The sequence below is a fragment of the Branchiostoma lanceolatum genome, chromosome 9, assembly GCF_035083965.1.
Source record: "Branchiostoma lanceolatum isolate klBraLanc5 chromosome 9, klBraLanc5.hap2, whole genome shotgun sequence".
Classification (NCBI taxonomy): domain Eukaryota; kingdom Metazoa; phylum Chordata; class Leptocardii; order Amphioxiformes; family Branchiostomatidae; genus Branchiostoma; species Branchiostoma lanceolatum.
Window position 1 is genome coordinate 13,717,685 of NC_089730.1, and position 17,636 is coordinate 13,735,320.

A 17,636-nucleotide genomic window follows, 5' to 3' on the forward strand; every position below is an offset into this window, starting at 1 on the left:
CTCAGGCTAGAAGGGATCCGGAGGGCAGCGTTAAAAATCCCGGCCACTACTAGCTATAGCCCCCCGATCGAGACCTCTGCTTGGAGAATAGGCATTCTACATCAGGGCAATACTGACTAGTACTGCTAGGTGATGCTGCAGTGGCAAGACTGTTGTTTACAGACCCTTTACAGTAGTAGCTACTAAACACAGACGAACTTTCATGATTACATACAGAAGAGGTGTCTCTTTCTAAAACTACACACATAACCTTTCTGTTGGCAGGTCTGGCCACACCACTGGCAAGCAGCTGACTGCAGAGAGGATGTGCCAGAGTTTGGACTGCCCGGAATACCAGAGCGTCCAGAAGTATGATGGGTTTGAAAAGAGACGGATAATGCCAGGTATAGATTCACCAAATCCGATGTTGACTTGCCACATTCAAACTCAAATGGTATATAGCAAAAGTTCAGTTTCCTGAAACTGTTGTTAAGTAATAGAAGTTATCATACGATTTTTCTTAAGTACCGTTAGAACATCGTTATTCATCTTTCAGCTGTTGTAAAGGTATCCGAAAAATCATAAGTCATTTAAGCCCATTAATAATACTGTAAATGCAGAAATGTTTGCGGTGGTTTTATGATCGCGGTCTTCGCGTATTCAGCGCGAACTTAAAATCACCGCGAAACTTTTGCCCACCTATGACTGTAGCGCGACTATTGTTTCAAACGCGAACTTCAAACCACTGCGAACTCTCAATTTTCTCCCTACCGCGAAATAAAAACCACACAAACTTAAATGTATTTACAGTGTATCTCGTATCCTTTTTATCATAGACACATGTGCGTCCAACATTCCAAAATGGATGTATGTTGTTTAAAGACACAAACTGTAGCTGATTGGTGTTGTCCTAATTTCACGGCTGTATAGGTACCTGGGTGTGTAAGAACGTGACCGGCTGTTCCATGGAAGAGGCGTCCAACGTGTTCGCCTGGTCCATGTTGGCTTACGTATCCGGGAGCAACAACAAGGAGGCGGAGTTAGACGCGAACGTGCCGATTCTTCGCCAGGTGAGGGAATCTCCTTGTGCTTACCTTCGCCAAGAAGGTTCATGATGCGTTTTCGGCGACGTTTGTGGGCTTGTGAGTTTGTGGAGACCATAATTCAAAAAGTTGTGAATGGATCTTCATGATATTCGGCATGTAGGTAGGTGCACATGGCGGCAAAATGAAACTTCGACCATGGGATAGGGGGCCCTTAGCTGCATTCTGTGGCACTGCCACACATACCACTTCAAATCACCGTCACTAGAATACCTAATTCAAACTGACTTCTTCATGCATGATGCAATATAACTGTTTCACCCAGTGTATTGTCTGAGGTGCAATTATTTTCTAACTAGCTGCGGCGAATTCATTCATTTTTCCACCAGAACCATGTTCATTTTGAGGAAATGAAATAAAGCTAGGAAGGAAGTAAACGGTGTATTAACATTCTAACTTGTTCCCTTACATCCATAAATAGCTTGGTACTTTAATGGTTAAGTCCTTTACACATACACAATCACCAAGTATCTAACTGCCTTTAAGCTCAATCACGTTTGGGACTGCATTATTATTCCCATTGCAACACCACCTAGCTGCAGTGGCAAGTCGGACCAGTCAGTATTGCCTTGAGGAAGGTAGCAAGTACCGCAATGTTGGTAGATAGATATATAATGTACTATGGTTGTGTATAGAAAACTTTTTACCACCTAACTTGATACTCCTGTCTTCAGATGAACCCGGTGGACATGGTTGCGGAAGGCTGTGAGAAGGACTACAGAATGTGCTTCTGGCTGCCGCGGAAATATCAGGAGGACCCGCCTGTGCCGAGAGATTCCAGCGTAAGACAAACTGCGATATTCTCTTTGAAACTTTCAGGCAGACAGATGAAACATAATGACATGGTTAGGGATTCTGGTGAAACTGTTTCCTGATCCCCTTTATATAATACATTCATGTTCTTTCTGTAGAAGTTCTTGCCTGATTGGCAATTAAGTGTGATGAACATATTAGTCTTCCAATGGTGTTAGTTTTTTAATTTCCAATGTACAGAAACAAAGATCTATTGTATTTCACCAACACTTAAATAAACCATAGTAAAAACATAGATGTTTATCATTAAAGATGTCTTTCCTCTTATCATCCCGTGTGTACAGATGTACCTGTACCAGAGCCGAGGTCCTGTGGTCTACACCATGGCCTATAGTGTGTCCAAGGAAGTGAAGGACGAAGTCTTCGCCCGAAGGGCAACCAAGTTCATGGACATGCTGGACCAAACTGGAATCCCGTACAAGAAGGTACTAGTTAAAGACGAGACGAATCGTTGGAGGAGAGCGCAGGTTTGACCCCGCCAAATTTAGTGCCACCAAGCTGCTCCCCCAGGCGCTCATGGTTATATTGCACCGTCAACTAATACATACACCTTTCGGCATTTAAATTTGATAGGAAAATTGGAACCATTCATGTACTAACAGGTATAATCATAATTGCATCAGTTCAGATTCTTCTTGTCTCACAAAATAAGATTGGAATTTGGATGTCCCAACCCTTGAGAATGGGACAATTTACAGGAAAAGCACAACTTCTATTGGTAAAATGCGAATGAAAGATGTCATATATGACCTTAGATCCCATTGATTTGTATGTAAAATGTCTTGAATATAGTTAGTCTTAATTTTGAATGGTTACATTTTCGAAATCAAAGTAAAACAAGCCTCAACATTTCAAACCCCTTTGCGAGCCCTTCGCGATTTCCCCACTCCCGAAAAGACCGAAATTTGACGGTCATCTTTGATATTTTTCTCACGACGGCCGGGAGCGGTACTGTCGATTAGGCTCTCATAGGGTATATCCTACCAGCATGTAAAGATGTGAAAATATTCAAGACATAGGCTTAACGCCAGTGCACACTTTCTCAATAGTCTCTAGACACCTTCACCTACACTTAAAATGACCTTCAAGACTTTTTGAAACACGAGTTGACATAAAAAAGGATTGGTGGAGTCCATGTCACGCCCTGACCTACCATTGAAGCGCCACCTATATCTATATACACTTCACTTACTGTACCTAACGAGTAGGTCAAGGGTATATGTGGGCTTTCTGGGGTTACCAAAGATGTCTTTATTCTAATGATGGTATTTTTCTATTTACCAGGAATATGTGAAGTCCGTCACGTATGACGGGGGGCCTTCTGGTAAGCGACTGCATGAAGTGTGGCTGGTGGAACCTGAAGAGTGATTCTGAGCCCGTGATGATCCTTTAGCTTCTTTCTCTTCTGCTCCCACCAATGTGGCGAACATGACACACCGGATCCATTTCGTGGTTGTTTCTAGCTTTGTTGCTTGGCTGGCGCACGCTTTAAGTTGTTGTTATTGACTACAAGTTCACCAAGTCTACGAGGGTCAGGCAACAAGTAATGCAAGTGATTTTTATAACAGGCTCATTTTTAACGAATGAGTTGAAATTTGCAATTAACACACAGGTATATATATTCTTAAGACGGAAAGATCATCAAAATTTGTTAGATTTGATAGAGTTTTTTTCTAAATAAAAATATGAACAACATCTTGAGATATTTCAGCTTCAAGAAGCTAAATGTGCCTTTACCTTCGTACCAAATTTCAGCTCATTGGATACAAATTGAGCCGGTTGTGAAAACACGTGCATTACTTATTGCCTCGCCCTCGTATTGTCCAAATAAAAGACCAAGTACTGTGTTACGGCGCATCTTGTTAACATCCGGAATCAATGTGTAAGTGAGTGCATTCTGTTGAGCGAAATGAATGGTATCCAACCATTATCCATTGCTGCGCATTTACAACCTGGCTTCTCTTAAGTTTACAATAAAGCAGACTGAGCATTGGACTTAATTTGCTGTGTTTGTTTTTTCTTTCAAAACAACGTCTGTCATATTTGCAGCAACGGAAAGTTATATAGAAATGATTCATTGGACAGCGGTAAGGTAAGTGTTGATATGAAGGTGGTATAATCCATAAGATAGCTCTTTGTTTACTTTGTATGATAAAGAAAGACCTTGCAGACACATTACATTTTTCGCCAAATTTATGACGATGACCACAGAGACACTGAACGCGTTTGATGCATCGCTGTCTACATGTACATAATCATTTGTATCATTATCTCCCTTTTTTCGTCGTCTCAATCGTCTTGCTGTTGTGTTACTTGCTCTTTCCCCTTACTTGTTCCAACGTCGTGGCTCTCACTGTTGTCTGCAAATGAAAACGTAGACAGATGGCTTAGCTTGACACACGCAGAAAAGCACCAAGAAACGCACATTAACACAGGCACACGCCAAGGCACACATAGATTAACGCAGACACACAGGCAGCCAAACACACGCACACACAGACACACACACACATACATATACACACGCACGCACATTAACGCACACACACACACACACATATATATATATATATATACACAGAGAGGCAGCCACTGGTTACTTCACTCCCTTGCGAATGAAGTAACCAGTGTCCATAAGACTTACCTCCATTCTGTGACTCCTTTACTAATCCGATGTACGTCATTCTCTCCTCTATGTCGGTGAAGGGTGGATCGTAGGTGAAAATTACACTATAGTACTATGGAAGGAAGACAGAACAGCAAAATAAGTCATCTAGATACAAGAAAATATGACTTGTATGTACGGTAGAACAACTAGCTTTACAAGAACGTTTTATGTCGCAATTTGATATCACAGAGGAATTCCTCCGAATGATTCCTGGGTATATATAGCAAAGAAACTATTCTTGTATCCCTGTCTAGGATAGTTTTTGTATACTTGGTATACTTGGTAGATTGACTGTTGCTGAGACGATAGTTTCCGTCTGAACATTTTGCTTTGTCCGACTTTACCACTGAAAAAGTAAAGTGGGATTTTTTGGAAAATTTCAAGTGGGAAACCTAATGAAAAAAGACAAAACAAATGTGCTCGAGAGACTTAAGAGTTGATACCACAAATAATCATGTCTCTCTCTCACCCTCTCTATGGTCAGATTTTCCTGTGTGAGATCCACCAGCAGGTGGTAGGTTTTGTCCTTGATAGTTTCCTGGCTGTAGATCCCTGACACGGCCACCACGTACATGTAGGTCCCATTCCGCTCAAAGGTCTTCATCTAAAGAGTAAGACCTATATTAGTGCATTGAAAGTCTAGAGTACATGTAGCTACGTACAGCACGCGTGCTATTGGCCATTCTAAAGGTATGAAGCCTGAAAGATTGTCAGTTTTTCCTCATACGTCTTGGCCCATCGTATGTTGCTGTAAGCCTTTTGGATTATCGCTCATCACAACAATCGAACTAGCATATGAAAAATATATAATTGGGAAAACACACGAAAACAGAACTCCAGTGAATTAGAAGCCTCTTTCATGCACTCTGTCATGTTTGATTTATGAGAAGTTCTACCAACTCTTCCTGTCGCTTCCTGGCTCTGACCTTTGGGCTAATATCTTCTATCACTATCAACTTCTTGTTAATGTCGACGTGCCTAGCATTCAAATTCCAATAGCGGACGTGTGAACCAAAACCACCGTCACAAACAAACAAACATCAAGTGACTACAAGATAACCGAATTGAATGTGAAGAAACGATACCTTGTCCGCGATCGGCTCCGGGATCTCCCTGTCGGCGTAGCTGGCTGGCAGGGCCACGCTCATCTCGTACAGGGCGTCACACACGTCTACCTCCTTCCCATGCTCGAAAAACAGTCTATACTGCTGACATAGAGAGGTTTATAGACGACGCTAATGCCACATTCTGACAACTGAACCGGTTACCCATGCATAGCACAATTTTCCAGTGTTGCTCTAATATGTGATTGAATGTAAATCAAGTGATTTTTTTTATAATCGCTTAAAATGTATTGCACCAGAAAAATATCAAAATTAACAGACGTAATCAAAACTAAGCGAAAAGATTGAGACAAGTTTGTCTAAGTAAATGAAACCAAAACAAACCCTCAGTGAGACTGGATACGAAAAGCCTCCAATCTCGTCTTCCTCCATGTTGTATCCATGGAAGTACTTGTGTAACGGCTGCAGCAGCAGTCGGCCGGAGGTCCCGGATTCACACACGTTCTGCTGAGTGTATACCCCCTTAACTGTGACGTGAAAAATTACATTAGACGATCGAAACATTACCATGGGCCCGGGGAAGATACATGTGCAATACTCACTTAAAAAAGGACATGTACACCTCATCTCAGTACTACAGTGATACGAAGCTATACAAAGTTGAAAAATCGCAAAATGTAGTACGCATGAATAAAAAGACTCTGTGTCCACAACCAAGTGTTTTATTCAACCGACGTTTCGGCGACAGTTTGTCTCCTTCAGGGCAATTCTGACAGGTGTCACTGCTTACAGGTGCGAATAAAACACTTGGTTGTGTACAAAGAGTATTGTTGTTCAGTAATTTCCCACTTGATGAAACTATTTACTGTACACGTAGTACATAACTTTTGAATGGCATTCATGATTGACCATGCTTTTCAAGTTAAACTTTTCATGTATCTAACTGCATATAAAATGTGCTTATTTCATAGAGTGAAAAGGAACAGGAATCGAAGAAAGTCCACCTTTTGGAAAGTAAACCTCCAAAAAGTTGCCGTAGTCTTTCACTACACGGACGGGTAAACACTCCCTGCTGTGACAGGAAGTTGGCATGGGGAGATATCTCTCAGCTGACGAGTCCTTGGCTGTAGGTGCGACTTGCGTCTTGCTCTTGTTCTGAACATTCTGATTAAAACAATACAGAGCAATAATGTCTACACCGCTTACAATATCCGTTTTTCATACCGAGAAATTCAGTTCAATGTTCCATAAACATTAAAAACTCATGAAATCAATCATTTTATCATTAGCTGATGAAGGCATCCATATTTGCAGCTGGTATCTGTTCACAAAGTGCTAGGGAAGGATTTATTTTTAGAATATGTTTATACACGTCAAGAGTCGTTTTACAATCTCCGAACACGAACATTGAAACTTAATGTTAGGATAAGGATATCTAAATACACATTGAAGACGAAACGGGACATCTTGAAGATCATGAGATACCTGGTCGTCGCGAACAAACAGCTTCATCACAGTCTCCTCCTTCCCGGGATCAGAGTAGGCAGCGAGCCAGACAAGCTGAAATATAAAAGTAAGAAAATATTAATAAAAAAGTAAACATACAAATAAATAATTCATGATAACGGATTCATCAGCATCAATGTTGTAATTAGCAGATCACTACTGAAAATGCGTCATACTTCAAGGATTGCCGTTACTTGAGTCTAGCATGCACGCTCCCTTTCCACAAGGGAATGTGACCGTTGAGCAACCGCTGGGCGACCAAATATTGACAGAATGCTCAACGAATGTAAGAATTTTACGTTTTGTTGTCTTTTGAATCATACGTTCATATCGTGCATTTAATCATAAAATCAAGGGTCACACAGATCCAATTTGGGTCGCCCAACGATCGCTCAGCCGTCTGGGGAAAGGGGGTATTGTCAAGAAAATTACATCGATGACATGCTTTATATTTTGTTTCAGGGAAATAGCAATGCACGTTTCACACATTAATGCAAAAGGTTAAGGTAGTCACATAGCCTTTTTGAGGCCGTAGGGGCAGTGGTCATTGACGGCATGCTTTACACTCCTCATCTTTGAAAACACTTTATTTCGCATGCATTAAATGTCATTGAAATAAAAGCAAAACTGAAGAAAAAGCCTACAGGGAACACCAGCCGGGCTACCTTCGGGTTGTACTTGACGCCAAAGGGCTCCAGTCCGTCCAGCTGAAGCAGCATCTCGTCGATACGCTCTCTCACTCTCACGTCAATCAGCGTGCTTTCGAAGTTCCCCACGAAGGACTTCTCATACGCCACAAACTCGTTCTCATCAAAGGAGATCCTGACCTAGACAAGAGGGAAATAGATTCAAGAATCTTTCTTAAGAAAGACAAGTAAAGATGATACCAAATCCTGTTGAAATAAGCGATATAACGTTGGGAACTTGAAATAGACCAGCAGATCTAACTGGGGCAATTTCTAGATTCAAGTTTCACAAAGCGTGATTTCTCTGTCACTTGTCATTGTCGTCATGATAATCATAATTTGAATCCTCCGGCGATCATGTTGGCGGGTATCTGGATTATAACAGGAGCATGTTGCCGTGATTAACAGACGTACACTGTACTCCAACATGGCGCAAATGTCGTCATATTAAAGAGGACTGTATAGATGGATTGGTGGATTACAAAGAGATTATATACATGTACATGTATGGTTTGATTTTTCATTGTGTTTAATTTATTACCTGTCTTTCTATCATTGATGCTTTTTATCTAACTATCTTACATTCATAGTTGAAATTCTATCGGAATTGAAACCTACACTGTCTGTCAGTGGCTGTGGCGGGCTGTCGAAGTATTTCTCCGACAGGTACATGCACAGGACGAACGACTTCCCACACGGCCTGTCGCTGGGCAACACCTACATGGAACAGGAGAGATGTAATCTCCAAGTAGATGTAGGGCCCAGCGCAGTTTTGAATCACAGATATATATCTAAGACCATTTATACGTCTAAATCCTATTGGTCAGGTCGTTTTCTCCATTAATGTTTCCGGGATGGGGAGGGGGAGTAAAACGTGGACCACTAGAAATAAGCTTGAAAAGCTTTAAAAACACTCGGAAAACACTGAGCCTGACCCTACATCTGCTTGGAGATCAGGAGAAATTATGTAAAGCAATGACATGGAGTGCCTATACATTTCCAAGAATCAAACCTATCCGTGCAAATGGAGACTTTGATGTTTTAGAGAAAACATGAGGATTTAGATTCAAATGCAACCATCACTGCAAAAACGTGGACAAAAAGACCTACGTGTCCAAACAAAGGCTTTGTCATGTCCATCGATACCCCGCCCTTGTTTTTCCCGTTGATGTAGGCTAGGATAGGATGGAGCGCCTTGTGGTACGCCTCGTAGTACGTGCAAGAGGGAGGCGTGCTCTCCGTACACACAAACTTAGCTGTGAGACACACAACAATATGTTCGATTATGCCAACAATAATGTACGGTTAGCTCCAAAAGGTACAGCTTTTGAGTAGTATACAAATGGTATTTTCTAGGTAAGAGTGAAATCATTGATCCCTATACTAACAGAATGCAACAAAATCTGATAGAAAATGAAAACATCTATCCAAAAGGGAGGTGACAACATATTTTTGGTGTGACAAGGATACTAGCGTCAACGCTAACGCTGTGACTATGTGAAGATTAACACATGTACACGCACACTTGTTCTATTGCAGTCAAGGTGAACAAACATCAACGTGAATGAAAAGATACATAGATGATGATTTTACCTGGGTCTTGGGACACAAGCCTCAGGTTATCCCCAAGCGTCATCTTGACAGAGAACTGTGCGCAGTCCGTGGTGTTGCAGAGTTCCGTGACGTCAGGGACCTCCATCGGTTCGAGATAGCTGCTACTCAAGGGAATGTCGTACGAGAAGGCCGGGCGGTCACCGGGATCACTGCACCCCTCATCGCTATCAACCATTATCTGTGAAATAAGTATCAAAAACCATTGATGACAATGTGCTTTGTACACAGCCAGCACGTGCCGACGTTTCCGTCATTATCTATCATCTATCACCTTCTTCATGGCAATACTGTCTAGTCCTACTTCTCACTGCAGCTAGGTGTCGCTGCTGCAATGTGAAGAATGTGGTCCCAAACGTGCCCGAGTATAGAAGTAGAACCAGTCAGTTTTGCTCCGGGAAAGGTGACGGATGGTTACCGAAACGTCTTTATATCATATGCATCATGTACCGGTTGTGTACAAAGAACTTTGTTATCTAGTGATGCATCAACCTGATGAAGTACTAGAGCTCACGGGATCATTGATATAATATTATATGTAACATGTACTTTATATTATATGTAACATATACCGGTTGTGTACAAAAAACTTTGTTATCTAGTGATGCATCAACCTGATGAACTTCTAGAGCTCACGGAATCATTAACCTTTAGCACATGTAAGTAGCCGTCTGACACCCAATTCTCTATCGGTTACAGAGTTAGGCAACAGAGAAAGTTAACAATGTTTGGGTCCCGTTCTACAGCATGGAGACAATTGAGCCACCACAAATTTTCCAGATCGCTAAATAGTCGCCCCTCCTCATCCATTTTTTTCTTCAAATTTGTGTGGAAATGCTCCGACCGTTTTGAACCAAGGTTCAAACTTTGACGGCGACTATACAATATGCGATTGACAAGTAAATTATCATGAAAGGACCTCGATGAATGCAAGCATCATTTTATGAAAGAATGAAATAGAATAGATAAAAGATACCTCATTATAGCGATCAAATAACCTTGACTGTGGATGGTACTCAGAAATGCTGATGTGGTCCCCCAGGACACATTTTCCCGCCTCTTTCATGGTATCCAACAGGAGTTTGCCAGTATCCGAGATACTGTGGGGATCGTAGAATACATTTCCACCGAAACACTGGGTGTAGAAAGTTCTGTAATGAAGAAAAAAAGGATGTAAGACAGATTCGTATATTTTCCACATATCGAATAGCAATCTGTGTTACGCAATACATTTGACATTTATTTTTGTGATTAGATCAGTGCAAGAGCGTAACACGGCACAGAATAGCAAAGCAGTACGTACAATACAATCGAACTTACAGCAAAGGAATTTCGTCTGTCTCTTTTATTGCCAGGTGAGAAATAAACGTCAGTTACTTACGTTATGTCCTTTTTACCGTGCAGAGCCTGTATCGTTTTAGGTATTTGGAACATTGGCTGGCCATTATTTGTCTTAGTCAAAACCTAAAACAAAAACATTGAAAACGTAAGCAAATCGGGACGCTGCATCATATAGGGGCATCACTATAGATTCAAAAAAAGCCTTCTGTAACTAAGTTTCAAATCATTATCGCCATTTTTGTGTACATTGATAGAATATTTTGCAGTTGACAACGTTATATGCCCCCACTTTATAATTTGCCCGCGTGTCATAGTGTGTTCCCTCATATTCTTCGAATTGTTTCGGGCCTTGTTGCATGTATGTGATCAGCTTATGAAAACCAACAACAACAACAACAGCAGCAACAACAACAGTAACAACAAAACAACAACAGCAACCACAATTTAGTACATCACCGTTGAAGCCGTGGCCGTGCCGTCCATGGCGTAGTAGAGAACGAAGAACTTCTCACAGCCTTTCTCGCCGTCAAGATCTTTACGGCTTTGCACGATAGTCGTCACAAACGCCTGGACGTCCGCTGGAGATATACCTGTTATGTGTACGTGTATACAGGATGCACACTGTTAGTCTACCACCCGAAAATCATGATCACAGCATGTTTTGGGCTTGGTTTACACACGCTTTTCCAAGCACCCTCGGAGTGTGCTCCGAGTGTACTTGGAAACGCGTGTGTAAACTAGGCTTTGAACACGAGATACAAAAACCGGTGGCTCTGCTGCGAAACCACTTAAAGCCACTAGGAGCACAGAATCTTATCATTTCTTTAAAAGGTCAAGATCTAACCACACATCAGAGATAACAACAATCCATTCATAATTAGTGTCCTGAGTTATGTTATTAAACCACAGTCAAACAAAACTACAAACACATCATCATCATCATGTCGGCCGGGTTGCCCGGACTAAGTCAACCCTCTTCCTCCAGTCGCTACGGTCCGCCATTAAGTGCTCTAGATCTTCGGCCCTCACCCCTACGTCCCCAGCAAGTTGGGCAATGTATGTCCGTCGGGGTCGCCCCGACACTGGAGTGTCCATGAGTTGGTGTCCAGAGTAGGAGTTCACTTACAAGCTCATCTTTGTTTCTATAGCTATGCCCTGCAAACCTAGCCCTTCTCTCTCGCATGGTTGATGATACATTTGGTAAAATTCCATACAGTTCTACTTTAGTCGGGTGGTGTTTCCAGGATTTGTTGAGCACAACTCGCAGCATGCGGGTATAGCTTGTTCTCAAGCACAAACACATCACGCTACCGAAAAGATACCCTTCTTAGCGAAGGTAATGACGAGTACAACTGAGGGTTTTACCACACCTGTGTCGTTCATCTGCTGCCACAGTGGCATGTAGGCCTGGTCCACGGCGGTGTCGTAATGGCAGCTTGTTGCCACGTAACCTATGACCTGCAGGGCAGTGTAGTGTCTCTTCTCTATGGTGTCTCCTACTCTCTCCATCACGTCGTACTTCGGACAGTGAGGTTCTATAGATTCAAGAAATCAATTTCAAAACGTCAGAGGGCAGTGAAGTATTGTTTTTGGACAGTGTGTCTTTGTCTCTTTCCATGTATGTGCTTGTACATGTCCCGTGTGTGTTTGCGTGTGTGTGTGTGTATGTTTGTGTTTGCGTATGTGTGTGCTTGTGTGTGCGTGCGTGCGTGCGTGTGCGTGCGTGCGTGTGTGCGTGTGTAGATATGTATATGACACTGGCCCACCTTCACAGAAAGAGGAGGGACACCTGTCCCGTGTGAGAACTGGAACGTTAGCCGGGTTAATCTTAGTCCACCTCAGCGGCCTGTTGTCCTGCCGCAGACACCGCGGAATCCCCTGCCCGCCGTCCAGACTGCCGGTCACCTGCAGCATCCGATACGTCACCTCGTTGATGGCAAATATCCAAATCTCGTTTTGTGATTCCATGCCAGAGGAAAGACTGCAATAACAAATTGAAACACAGCAAAATGTTAAACAGAAAACCTGCTTTGAAACAAGAGAGTGACTAGATGAATCAATATAGACCAAAATTTGACTTGATTCAGAACCTCACCTGTGCTACAGCAGTTCTAGCTGTTCGGGAACCAATTCAGAACCAATCACAGCTCATCTTATCGCAGTAAATCAACAGATGTAAGTGATGTATTATAATTAAGAAGCCTTAACGTAAAACCGCGCTTTGTCAGTTACAGTTCAAAAGTAGAAGTCAAATCTAAAGATACAGTGGTTACATATTCACCTGTCGTACTGAGCAATGTGGAAGTAGTCCTCGTGCTCGAAGAGTTCTTCCCTCTCCGATAGCGTCCGGAGAAACTCTTCGGCCTCCCGTTCGGGTACAAACCCGGCACCCTGTCGTGGGAACGACTTGACGTACACGATAGTCTCGGGAACGAGATCTATCACCACCTGTGCCATATATGATAATTATATCATCATTCAAAAATTGAATATCAGCAAAATATTCTTGTCACTTTTTCGTTAGGAGGTAAGAGGACACAAACACAAACACACACAGACACTCACAAATCCCCCCCCCCCACGCACACACAAACACACACGCACATACATACAGAGCTAGAGAGGGGGAGAGGGGCTGAGTGAGAGAGAGATGCGCTGGTTGTATGCGCAAAAATTTCCTTGGTATATCTTTTAACATATGTTGGATGTACGGTGTACATGTAGCAAATTTGAAGGGTAAACGCCTTACTTTTGGATCTATCGGCTTTGGAGGGTTACTAGCCACGTCCCTGGGGAGCATCATGGAGACAGTCACCTCTCGGGTCGGGTTGCCTGGCAACCTGCGCATCTGTAGGACCAATGGCGTGATGGCCGCCATTTTGGTCTCTATGGACCCAGCAAGACAAGTGTTTGTCGCGGAGCGGTGGACATTGCAGTGATTTTCACGTATCCAACGTAAACACAATATGACGCTCATTGTCTGTGATCATGAGGTTTGGTATGAATAGTATACTACATGTACCACCAAGTGCTCTGTTTGACATGTCATGATATTAAAACACGACATGACATACAACGCATAGAAGATTTTTCCCGCACCCTCGCTTAAGCAAATGTTTTAGAACCTATAATCAAGAATTGAGTAAGCTGCATGCCAATCTCGTCTATGAATTATTCAGGAATGATATGCTCTAATAACAAAAATTATTATTATGTTTAGCCATAAGTATGGCTCAACATATTGTTTTCTCTCATGTTTCTTCTCCTGTCAAATCTTCAAATCGATTCATCTCTGTCATTTTTTGACCAAATGACCTGAAATTTGGTACAGAGGTAATGTAGGCAAAAACCAATGTACGTTCTTTTCCTTTTTTTGATATTGACCTTGAAAGTGATTTTATTGAGGTTTTTAGGCTATTTTTAGCATATCTTGGCCTCCCGCGCCCTTGTATTTCAACCGAATGACCTGAAATTTGCTGTATATGTGGCTTGAACAAATATTTAAAGGACTACATTCCCATTTTTGGCATACATATATTCAAAACGATTTATTTTGGGCTTTCTTGACAATATTTGCCACTTCTGTCACTTTCAATACTACATATGACCTACAGGTCATTGACCCCGAGTGCCTTGCACCTGGCCAGGCTTGAAGTTTGCTTACGAGGAGGAAAGACCGGACATAAACATTTAACGTGATTATCGGGAAAACACCATGTTCCCTTAAACTCAGTGGTTAAATTGCAGTTTAGGAAATTTTATAACAGAAAACAAGTTAAATCAATGATTTTGTGAATGTTTATTCTAGCATTAGTTATTCCAGATATTTTCAAACTCCAAATTCTTCAACACAACACGGGAGATCGTTTCTCCTCAGACTGGCGCGACACTCCTGTCAAAATTGATTGATGATCTCTCTCTGCCGCCGACTTCATACATGATCAAAGGCGGGTGGTAGGCGGTGCCTTCCTACATGTCCTACGGACGGGCGTATGGATCGTAGAATTCGGCAAAAAAGGAATGATTAGGCCAGTAGAGTCAGTCCCCGGTAAGGTCAATGATTCGCCCCTTTGCGCTAGCTTGTAACGTTAAATGAATGTACCCTCTGGTGGCCAAACTTCACTGACAAACTTTCTCCCTATTATCATCATGAGCTTGCGTTAGTCTGGTACTAGTGACTATTATGTGCCGGGAATGTTTATCTATCGCACGCCTTGGAAGGAAGTTCAACCATGATAAATGGTCGGCCGTTGCGAAAATTTGGAATCCGATGCTGTTGATTTTTGTGATTGAATCTGTAAGAAAATATATTTTCATGTCGTTCATGTTTTTGGGACGGACGCCGGGACGGGGTGAATTTTTTCTATCATTTTCGTCCCGTTAGTAATGCAAATCGAATCGTGTTGCACAAGAGGCAAAACACTAAAAACGTGGGTCTTGTGGAGTGTTTTGGAGAGGGAAAATGCCGGATATTAGCGGTGCCGAACAGTGTACATCGTCGCGCGCGGGTGACGCTCCGTCAAAACAAATCCGCTGGTGGTCTAGCGCGGCCACCGAAAATAGGCAGAAACACACAGGAGGACTTAGCACCTTCGTTTATGAGGGCAATTGTGAAAATCTTTTGTTACAAATTGTTCGAACATTGAAACATTTGGATAGATGGTTTGAAACTGTTCTAAATAAAGAGATTTTTGTGTAGTTACGTTCGAAATGTTTCCAACGTATGTGAAATGAGTTCAAACATGTTATAAGTTTCAATTCTAATTGTTTGAACACTTTAGAACTGTTGTGACTTAGACATTCTTTTAATCAAAATAGTTCAAACATATTACAAATATTATATTAAAACCCTCTCGGTGACTTGGAATTGACCCAAATATGTTGTTTTTGGTCATTTCCTTCGTCTCCTGTCAAATCTTCATATGTATACTATGGAAAACTTCATTCTTCCCTGGGGCTGATCTTTTTTAATTCAATTTTGAACTGGGTTGATTATGCGCAAGAGTGTAATTTTCAGCGGATATTTTTCGACTGGTTTACATGGAAATGGCACGGAATATCCCATTCTTGCAAGGGGAGGATTCTTTAATTGTTTCTTTCAATTTTGAGCTGGAATGATTATGAAAAAGTCCATTCTTTAGCAGAAGTGTTAATCAATTAGTGGATATGGTTGTGGACTGGTCCATATTGTGTTGAGGTGCTACTGGAAGACTCAGTTTTGGACTGGGGTGATTCATTTTTTTAGTGCAAGTATTTTAGAATGGTCCATTGTTATTTTGGGAGAGTCCATTTTTTGCATGGCGAGGAGTATGGCTAAACATGCTGTATTTGCTCGCAAATGTTGCCTTTCTAGTCTTTATCTCATTTTATGAGATATATATTTACATCTCAAGTCACCGTAAGAGCAATGCTGTTTGCTTTATTAGCTACTTACTTTCGTGGTTTTCCCCCTTCAGATACTTGTGTAGCCGCCGCCGCCCGATCAAATTGGCCTTGGTGATACTCGGGCTCTGTACACTGGTCGATACCCAGAGGCCGCTCTTGTACTGCCGCACAGCGTACTCTGGGCTCGAGCACAACAGCTCGTACTCAGGGCACTCTCCATGGCAGGACAACGGACGGTTGCCCTCAACACTGTCGTCAATATCAAACAATTCCAAACATTACTGTGGATATGTTTATGTCTTTCTATCAACGGAACACGATCAACGTACAACCAGGGCATAAGTGGTTCTCTCATTATACCTAGATTCAATATGAGCCAAGAGAGAATTGACAACAAGGAACACTACCTTCTAGCAGTGTCAGCTGACTGACACAACGCCACCCAGGCGACAACGAGTACTGCAGTCTTCCACATCGACAAAGGACGCCGTTAAATGGAGCACACGACTAGACTAGTTTTCTGTCCTTGCCTTATTCGTATTGTATAACATAATGGTTAATTTTCAGCCCAGACGGGATGCACCATTTGCTAAGCCCAAAGGGTGATGCTGTACACAAATAAAGGTCATGTCAGTTCACAAATAAAGGAAAAGACCCAAGACTCAGTGTAAGGCACAGAAATAGAAGAAACGATGCAAAAGATGACGTAAGGTATGCGTGACGTAACCCGACAAAGACATTATTTTTATGTCTACCCGCAGATGTGTAGATGGAACAGTCGCAAAGTGCTTATCTTTTTTTTGCCGACGAGCAAACATGTGCTGCCAAACAAAAACCGTCCAAAGATCACAAGTCACCCGTAAGGTCAGGCCCGGTCAGGGCAACCTGAACAATGTGAAGAAAAATATTGACAGCCCCTCATTCCATTGTCATTCTTATAGTTATATCGAGACATTTTGATCAGGGTTTCTCTGTGGTTTGAACCGCGCATGGATAAGAGCACGGGGTGCTCTCTTCCACAGCAAACACGGCTTCTGTCAGAAATTCCTTTATAAAATACAATTTTAACAATTTTTGTCAATCTTTCAAGGTCACTTTACCGCCCTCCGTGTTGTACATTGGTCCTGTACACACTGTTTGTTATCTTCCAGTAGTGTCAACAAAGACCTTATCAGCTTGACGTTTGCACAAATGTAACCTTTTACCTTGGTGAGTTCAGGCATGAGTGGGATTCAATGCGCCGTGCTGAAAATGTGCTAGACACCCCCATTCTACGGGACGGCGACCTCGCTGCGATCGGCTGTGACGTCAAATTTGACCGAGCGCTCATCGAATTTCACAGATAAAAAATGATATTTTTTACGCTTAGTGTGTTTTCTTGTCTTTTCATTCAATTTTATGATATTCCAATTTTGAAGTCAACGGTCGCACAAATTCAAGTTAGGTCGCAGTGAGAGCGCAGCGCGATCGCCGTCTATTG

General features: G+C 42.1%; 2 protein-coding genes across 3 annotated transcripts in view; one reads left to right on the forward strand and one right to left on the reverse strand.

Annotated features, from left to right (window-relative positions):
• LOC136441577 (uncharacterized) overlaps positions 1-3,893 on the forward strand; it is a 21,688-nt gene extending 17,795 nt beyond the window's left edge. Inside the window, exons 35-39 of the mRNA XM_066437936.1 lie at positions 265-383; positions 910-1,049; positions 1,757-1,864; positions 2,180-2,320; positions 3,180-3,893. Of these exons, the coding sequence (XP_066294033.1) occupies positions 265-383; positions 910-1,049; positions 1,757-1,864; positions 2,180-2,320; positions 3,180-3,263 (592 nt within the window). The 3' untranslated portion in view covers positions 3,264-3,893. The remainder of the gene's footprint in view (positions 1-264; positions 384-909; positions 1,050-1,756; positions 1,865-2,179; positions 2,321-3,179) is intronic.
• On the reverse strand, positions 3,892-17,530 carry LOC136441582 (uncharacterized). Of its 2 annotated transcripts, none has more exons than XM_066437949.1 (20): positions 16,564-17,530; positions 16,206-16,405; positions 13,521-13,657; positions 13,053-13,219; positions 12,538-12,752; positions 12,142-12,306; positions 11,228-11,361; positions 10,812-10,894; positions 10,407-10,581; positions 9,413-9,611; positions 8,930-9,075; positions 8,438-8,536; positions 7,778-7,960; positions 7,113-7,187; positions 6,632-6,791; positions 6,012-6,154; positions 5,649-5,768; positions 5,033-5,167; positions 4,540-4,633; positions 3,892-4,255 (listed from the first exon to the last, which is right to left on the reverse strand). In XM_066437949.1, the coding sequence occupies exons 1-20, from the start codon at positions 16,629-16,631 to the stop codon at positions 4,185-4,187; spliced, it is 2,769 nt and encodes a 922-aa protein (XP_066294046.1). In that variant the 5' UTR covers positions 16,632-17,530; the 3' UTR covers positions 3,892-4,184. The 2 variants fall into 2 exon arrangements, with proteins under 2 accessions (XP_066294046.1, XP_066294047.1); XM_066437950.1 differs by having other exon boundaries at positions 7,799-7,960; positions 16,564-17,529.
• Between the last annotated feature and the right edge of the window lie 106 nt (positions 17,531-17,636).